Source organism: Nothobranchius furzeri, chromosome 6 (genome assembly GCF_043380555.1).
Source record: "Nothobranchius furzeri strain GRZ-AD chromosome 6, NfurGRZ-RIMD1, whole genome shotgun sequence".
NCBI lineage: Eukaryota > Metazoa > Chordata > Actinopteri > Cyprinodontiformes > Nothobranchiidae > Nothobranchius > Nothobranchius furzeri.
This window is the reverse complement of record NC_091746.1, coordinates 78,930,055-78,938,650: the sequence shown is the minus strand read 5'-3', so window position 1 is coordinate 78,938,650 and position 8,596 is coordinate 78,930,055. Positions and strand designations below refer to the sequence as shown.

At 40.9% G+C, this 8,596-nt stretch overlaps 1 protein-coding gene across 1 annotated transcript in view; it reads right to left on the bottom strand.

Annotated features, from left to right (window-relative positions):
* Positions 1 to 329: 329 nt before the first annotated feature.
* ctnna2 (catenin (cadherin-associated protein), alpha 2) overlaps positions 330 to 8,596 on the bottom strand; it is a 439,259-nt gene continuing 430,992 nt past the window's right edge. Inside the window, exons 17-18 of the mRNA XM_015943640.3 lie at positions 2,847 to 2,981; positions 330 to 832 (exon numbers count right to left, since the gene is read on the bottom strand). Coding sequence (XP_015799126.1) covers positions 545 to 832; positions 2,847 to 2,981 — 423 coding nt within the window. The 3' untranslated portion in view covers positions 330 to 544. The remainder of the gene's footprint in view (positions 833 to 2,846; positions 2,982 to 8,596) is intronic.

The following is an 8,596-nucleotide window of genomic DNA, read 5'->3' as shown; positions in this document are numbered from 1 at the left end:
GTGCTGACACTTCCCATTCTCTTTAACAGAAGATAATTCTAGAGCTACAGGTTAACATTCAAACTGGAAACAAAACAGAAATAAAAACCAAGAGAGGTCATACCGACATCTTCCAAACAGAACAACGCCTCTACTCGTGTACGGTTTCCATTCAGACAGCTAAGGTGTGTTCACAAGCAGCCAGTCAGTAGCACAGTAACGAGATAGCTAAAGTATTGACTGCCACTTTTTTTTTTTCCCAGTGTCACTCTTCCTCCTTTGTTATATTTTGAACTTCTACATTTTCAGTCGGAGTTTGTCTCTTTTTCACGGTAAGCTACAGTAAGATCAATAAATACCACTGGGTGTGTCGGCCACCTGTGAGCCGTGAGGACCACAGTGTTCACAGGAGCCACATTTAGGCAGTATAATATGTACTGCAGTCCTCCTGAGGTGTCACCAAACACGCACAGCAAACAGAAGTGGGTTAACAATGCAAAAAAGGGACTTTTCCACTAACTTTTCACCATTTTATTGTGTTTTTCACTTTTTTATTTTTTTATTTTTAGAAAGAGTCCATGGCCTTAAATTCACTGAGAGCCTGGACGGGGGAGATGTGTTTCTTCTGGGAGCCTCGTCGTACGCGCGTCTGGCACTCTTCTGGCTTCTCTCGTTTTACCAAAGGTTTCTTCTCCGGGGCCTTCATGCGCCACGACACCACAGGGGAGTTAACCGCTGCGGTTCCGTACACCTTCTGGTACTTGGTGGAAGCTACGTAAGAGGCCTTTACAGTCAGCACCACTGCATTCATCAGGTTCTTGGCTGCTTGGATAAGGGAGGTGGCACTGTCCAGCTGCAAGAAACAGTGAAGACAAAAGGGGGACATGTCAAAAAAGCCAACGCGCATGCCACGAGAAGACGCAAAATCACTTCCTTGGCTTTGGCGCGAACATTAAAACACACGAGCTACACGAAGCACCTCTGGTGCCACGGCTGTGACTAGCAATTAAGCAGGATAAAAACACGGCTCTCACTGTTTGATAACTTATTTTAGTAGTTGTTAATGAGCAGAAGCAGGGGTCAGGTGCATCTCTGTCTCCTCCTGTTTTGTTTGGCTGACATTTAAGGGTCGGCGGCCAGAAGGCCTCCTCCTACATCACACTGAGATGAGTCAACTGTTTCAGTTTAATGAGTGCGGATTCCAGCTGGCCACCATGAAAAGGTTGAAATCTCAGCAGGACTTGCATCTCTAATGTGAGGAAAACTATAATAGCCCTGTGAGAAAACACGATGAATAGATGCAAGGAAGTAAAAAGAAGAAGCCTGGTTTGATTTAAGAGGACAAACAAAACATGATCAATTTAATAAGAACATGTTTACACAATATTGGGACTTTAAGTTATGTTTTCATGTGATAAAATGACCACATTTGATCTGACTTTCATAGAAAATGAGTCCAAAGCTTTTGTTCTATTATTCTGTAAATGACATAGACACACTTGTAGAGTGTGTGTTCTTAATATGTTGTGATTCTAGTGGAACTGAACGGATCCAAAATGTGTTTTATCCTATCAAGGTCTCTTAACTTCTTATTAGCATTCAGCTTGGGTGCATTCACAGAAACAACAAACCGAGCTCAGAGAAGAAATCTGTAAATTTAATCTCCAACTTCTCAAAAGACCGAAAGAAAAGATGTGCAAAAAAAGTCCAACTTAAAAGTAAAAGTTTGATCAAAATCAGAAGACATACAATGTTTATTTTTATTATTGATTCATTTTTTATAGGAATCATGAGTCACTTCATCTGTACTGAACTAATTAGCTTGATTTTTATTATTGAAATGTCCTCATTTGATGTACGGCCTTTAAATCTAACCTATCTGCTGTAAAACCAAGTTAAAGGAAACCATCGTGCCACGTGAAAACGCTACATTTATGACCATAATTAGGAGCCATCTCGATGGATTTGTTTATCTGTAAAGTGTGAACCTTTTGGCACATTTGAAGCACTCGCAAAACATCTTCCATTAAAACCAAAAACCTCAGAAGTGTAAAACAAATTAATCACTCGGAGCTGTCGCATTTAAAAAATTTAAATAATTAGTGGCTGTTTGGGGATTGGGAACTTGTAAGAAAACAAATTAATTAAAATCCTTTATGTTGCTGCTCGCTGATTACCCAAACAACATGTTAAAAACATTTATCGTCCACAGTGATTATCAAAAACCATGCGAAACACACTGGAGAAGAATAAAGGAGCTCCGGTTATAAATGAGCTGTTGGGTAAATCTTGCTCATGGGCTTTTCTTTTAGCGTTCCAGGAGTGGAAATTAAGACTAGATTGATAAAACCGCGCATGGGGAGCTCGGATTCTTGGATTGCACCAGGCCGAGATGAGTGACCAGGACTAACGCCATCAGAGACTGGCGTGTGACTGGTCTGCAGGTGGAAGTATGCTAGCGCTGACAGAAGCCAAAATGAATGTCAGCAAAAAAGAAAATCCCAAATGATGTGATTATGTTTTACATGAGCTTACTGTTGACTGCCCTATAAATAAAATTAATGAAGAAGTCCGAACAAAAGGCTTCACCAGATAAAAAGTTTGATGGTTAAATAATGTTTTAGCGAGAGGAGAATTACTAGAGATCATAAAAAGCCGGCAGAGCACATTTTAAGTAATCTAATTGCATTAGCTTTAATCTGTGTGATCCTTCATCTCAGCTCTAGAGTTTGTTGTGACTTTGAGATAAAAGGTTTGTCCGCGTGCATCGTAGAAGTATTCAGAAATAATAGTGACTGAGTTATAAAAATGGATCTGGAGCACTGCTGGGAAAGGGCATGTGCTATTTATTCTAACGACACACTTACCCCAGACACGATGAGCTCCCCACCCAGATTCTGCACCTCAGCCTTCACTTTGCTGCAGATGTTGAGCTGGTGACAGTACAAGGCAATTCTCTGCAGGTAGGCCAGCAGATCCTGCTTGCAGGCTGAGTCTGGGCACTGGGTGGGAAAGGAGGGCAAAGGGAAAAAAAACAAACAATTTCAAGCAAAAATGTGAAAAAAAGAAAAAAAAATTGGTAATAACAAAAAGAAACCATGCAGGTGTTCATTTTGACCTATGGTCTCCTCAATTAAAACTCCTGCATCCATAAAAGGCTCTATATACATGTAAATAACACATTTAAAACAGAACAAGTTTTATAGTCGGGACATTTTACAGGGAGCGGGTAATTTTACACTGAGGACCTTCATTATCTACATGCTTCATAACTCAAGAGGTGATGTACAAATCTGTGCATCCATAAAATGAAACACGGCGAGGTTCCTGGGAGAAAATGATCTATTTGTCATGAACATAATGTGAAAGGCCTGAGACATTACATGGTCCAAAGACTTCACAGTACGATTCCACTCTGAGGCACACATTCTGCAGGAGGAGGAGTCGTGGTGCTAGAGCACTGATGGTAAAACGCGTCTCAGAACAAGATTCCAGGATTTAGAAAACAAAAAAAAAACAGCAACTGACAATGCTTTTTTTAAATTTTTAGTGAATACTTGTTTGTAGGATTTCCAACAGCCGAATCAGCAACATGCATGGTGTCAAACACTCATTTCACACACAAAAAAGCTGTTTGTCAGATCAATTAACAATGGAGGGACACTACAATCCCCAAAGAACGGTTTCCAGAGCAGCTGTTCTCTTTTTTTATCCCCTTATTCTTCCTGACCTTGTTTTCCCAGGAACCAGAAGTCCTGATGTGGTCCTTTATGTCTTTCTGCTATTTCAGCAGCAAAGAGGCCACTCAAACAGTGAAGTAAATGAACCAGCGTGGAATCCAAAGATGGTCTCTGTTGTCACACCGTTTGCTCCTTTAATTCTACCTGGAATCTTTCCAAATGCAGTAATAGTCCAGTACTCTCCCAGGGGGTTAAGAACACTGTATCAGCTTTTTTTAACACACCGAGAATCATTTTGTAGAAACGTTTTTTTTTCAGGGCATTAATATTAAACGGTCCTAACTAGGACATTCAGCAGTCCTGACCACTCATTTCCGTGACTTGTGGGCTTCAGGCAGAAGGGGAACAGAAAGTTAAACATCTATAATCCGAATATCCGTCCCCTGAGAGTGAAACCATCTTTGCCACCCATACACTTTACCTCCTTCGCACTAAACTCCTTCTACAACAAATAGCACTGACTGGCCACAAATTCCATTTAACGATGAGAGGAAATAGGAAATAAAAGAGTATTTTGTCGTCCGGCTGCATGCTTGTTTTGTTCAGCTCCCAAATTTAATTGCAAAGAGCAGTTTAAGGCGTTACTTAGTTATAGTTACTGCCACTATCAGAGCAGGGACTTAAGCCACACAGTAAATAAGACCAAAGTTGCCACAGGCAGACGACTGTGCATCATTAAGCGACAGTGAGTGCAGGCTGAGGTGGAGCTGTTAGCTCATAGAGCAGCCAGTGAGGCGGGGTGGGGGTGTTGCTTCTCGCTGGGCATTATCACTGCATCGCCACTCCTGACTAGCATCACCACTAACACTTCACACTGTGGGCACAAACACACACACACGTGCACGCTGCAGCCTGAGGCGAGTGATGCAGACGTGACACGATTGTTCCCACTGTACAGCTGACTGATAGCCCGGCTCTATCACCGATTCCCTGTTGATGTAAATAAATGGTAAGGGCTATTACTTCGCTAGGCTCAATGGAACTCTCTCTCTCCTTTTATCTCTGACAGTGAAACATAATTTATCACCAACTAGTCACAAAACGCTTCCTGCTCCACCTCCTGGCCTTAAGCGCATGTCTCCCTTTATTCATAACTACGTCTATTAATTCCATTCTTTTTAATAATTCTAGGGGAAAAACCAAAGTTTGTGTGAATGACTACCCCCTACTTCAGCAGCAACGGCAAAGAACGGCAGTGAAACGTCACTGCTTCCATTAAAGTCTATGAGATGATTCAAACCAGACGCATGGCAGAAATGTTCAGGTGCAATCTAGAAGCAGCACGATAGGATCGGATTCCACTTTTTCCGCGAGCTGCTTCTGGGACACGTCAATTTCTTCAGATAACATAGAGATAGACAGGAAATCTCACACAATTTCAGGGTAAAACCCCAGGTACTTTTCAAAATAAAAGACGATTGCAGCAATGCAACTTTGTATCTAGATAACATCAATACGTGTGACCTAGCGGCTTATTTACTCCCAGCATCATTTGAGCAGCGTTTCTATGGCTTTAATCCTGGCAGTGGAGAGGAACCACGTCATATGTGGCATCAAACGTGATTTCCATCTTATTGGTTTAACCCCTTAGTATTTCAGCATCCCGCCCCTGGAACAAAACCCCATTGCATTCATTAAACCTGGAAATTTAAGGGGTTAATGGTGGATGGCATAAAGAAAATGTGACCTTTGAAGTCTCAAGGGATTTTGTGATCTTGCGAGTCCAACGAGGAGCATGGCGGAGATTCTCCCAGTGTGTGCTGGACCTGAGCGAAGCTCGCGAGTAAGCCGTTCCACTGCCGTTGCGCGCTGCTCATGCCTCGAGTGTGAAGTAGGGCTAAGGCATATTGTTCTGAAACAAGTATTACTGTAAAACTTTGTCTCAAACTTTTTCATTAAGTAAAAAGGTTGTGAACAATAATAACCAGAAAATAACTTCTTTCTTTCTCCCTCCCCATTGCCCTCTTTTGCTGTTTCTCTTTATGGCTTTTTGTGGTTTAAATTCCTGATACGTTAAATAATTAATGACAGACAAAAACAAGGGAACTATTTGAAAGAAAGATGGTGCAACGGAAACGGGGCTTGTTACTTTAATGTACACAGAGAAGTACATGCCCTTTAATGGAAAGTTGTCATACAGCCATGCAAGAGGAAAAAGTTGTCCCTCTTCTTAGCTTAAGGTTTATGAAAATGTGCTTAACCAGGTCTAACCACACAAAGCATCGACATTTCTGACCGACGGCCACTTATCTCAGATCACACTGAAGTGTGGGAGAGTTGACCTTTGACTTTTAATCATTTATGTCTCCAGTAAAACATTTTTATCTGCACACCATGGATATTTAATGAGTAAATCAGATTCTTTCAAGAGAACAAAAAATATATATCTTTGGTGAAATATTCAGACGGATAAGAAAACAAGTAAGCGGTGGTGAAACCTTGGCGTATAAGTTGAGGAATTTATTAGAGAAAGGTGAACAAAGGTATGCAGGGAATCTATCCTCAGACCAAACCAGGGGTTCTGGTTTGGTCTGCATTTATAGCTACAGAACTTAAACACCTTATTGTCATAAAAACGTCTTTTTTTAAACGTAATTCCAAATTATAAAATTCCTAATTCTAACTGGTTCAGAACTCTGTGGCCAGATTTCTGACAGGGACAAGGAGGTCGGCACACATCATTCCTGCGCTGGCCACATTACACTGGCTCCCTGTAGGTTTTTGGGCTAAGCTTGAAGTCTTCCAGTCTCTTTATGGTGGTGCCCCACCATACTTGGCAGCATTAATAAAAGGGCATTCCCCAACATGGACTTTATGTTGGGCTGATCTGGAGCTACTGATTGTCCCACAGACTAGGACCAGGTCTAGAGGTGATCGAGCTTTCTCGGTCTTGGCTCCTTCACTCTGGAATGAGCTTACACTTGATATTAAATGGTCACCTTCCCTGCAGGTTTTTAAGAGTCATTTGAAGACTCATTTTTATCGTTTGGCTTTTATGTGACCTGGTTGTAAGCTTTTACGCTCCTTGTTTACATTTTGTATGGTGCTTTTACCTCCTTTTAATTGCTATCAGTGTTTTTACTGTGTTTTATGTTCAGCGCCTTGGGCTCCTGCAAAGACAGTGGAATGTGCTATACAAATAAAGATTGATTGATTGAAAAACAAGGCAAGGTGTTTTTTTATCCAAATTTGAACTGAAAAATTTGTACTGAAAAAGATTATTATTGCAACTGTGTTAATCCTGACCACTCAGCATATATTTCAATGGTATAAAACGTGTCTAAAGTACACTATACACTAGTACATTATAAGACATGACGTAAAAGGGAGACTTTTCAACTTTTTCATTATTTAAAATAATTATTTGGAGCCAGTATGTGCCATAATGACCCTCAGGGTTAATGAAAGGCCACCCAGCCCCTATCGCCCCCTGTGGACCGAATATTCCACTTGCAATTGTAGACTGACAGGCTGCTCTGTTGGGAAATAAAATGAGCTGCAGTCTGGTTCCAAAACATTTCCTGCATGTTTTAGGTCATGAAAACAGCTAATTTGTTTAATTTAGTGATGGATCACTCCTGTAGCCACTAAGTTGGGCTGGGAAACTTTCAGATATCAGATTAAGGTGTTAAAAAAACAAATGCACAGCAAGGAGGTTCTGGTTCTGGTTTCAGGAAGTAGAAGTTAGCTGGAGGAGAAGGGGACAAAAAAAAGTCATGATCTAGAGTCTAACGTGGTAATATTTCCTGATATTTGGACATCTCGACTTGAATTGGCTAACAGCAACACAACTCTACCACTGACTCAGTAACACTGATGTTTTATCTCCACAAACATCTCAAGCCTGAAGGAGTTCTGCCATGTTGTGGAGTTGCTAACGCTAACTGTTAGCTTCTCCTAGCCGAGACACACTCTACTCTCTCTTGGATGCTAAATACAGAACAGCCTTTCCCGTTGCAACCCATAATGGATGAATCCATGAATGACTGGCTTCTCTAATCTGAGCTAATGCAGGAAATAGAAGTTTATTTTCAAATTCAACCTGCATTTCAAACTCAGAGTGACTAAACATATTTAAAAAAAAAAGAGAAAAAAACGTTTTTTCAGTAAACCTGGTCTTTAATAGAGAAAATACAAGTATTTTTTTCTCAACACTCATTCATTCCAGCTCCTGTCTGAATCTACAGCAGACTGACACATGTCAGCATTTTATCTCAAAGGCTTTTTCAAAATTTCCCCAAATGAACTAAACAAAGACCTACAGACAAGAAACAAAGATTCTTTGTCTCCTGACAAGCTGACATTTTCTGAGCAGTGAGATTGTATCTTCAGACATTGTTAAGTTGTTTTTGACTCAAAACATGTAGCTTCTGTTTTACTGATACGTATATGAATTTCACATTAACCTTGCTTGGCCTCAGCAGCGTCGGTGAGTTTTACGCACATTGTTTTGAAGTCAGTGTGACCGAAAAAGGGACAATTAAAAAACAGCCATGGGAGCAAATACTTCACCTAAATCCATTTCACACCATGGTTCTTCGGTTTCATTTAGCATCATCCAAACAAATGCCAAACAAAGAAACATTCAACTCTTTGGGCCCTGTTTTTTTTCTTTGGGCCCTGGCCAAGGGCGGAAATCCCATTTCAATTTTGGGGGGGGACAATGAACAGTAAAACTTCAGAGAGTAATTTTTGGGGGAGACATGAAAAAAAAAGCTCTCTACATACAACACTCAGGGTTTCCCTTACATAGGCGTAGCCGTGGCGGACCGCCACGGCTGAAATCCCACTGCCACACCTACAAGATCCCAAGTTTTATTTATTTATTTATTTTTGCGCTGTTTCCCGAAGAAGCAGCGGGAACTACTATGTTGTCG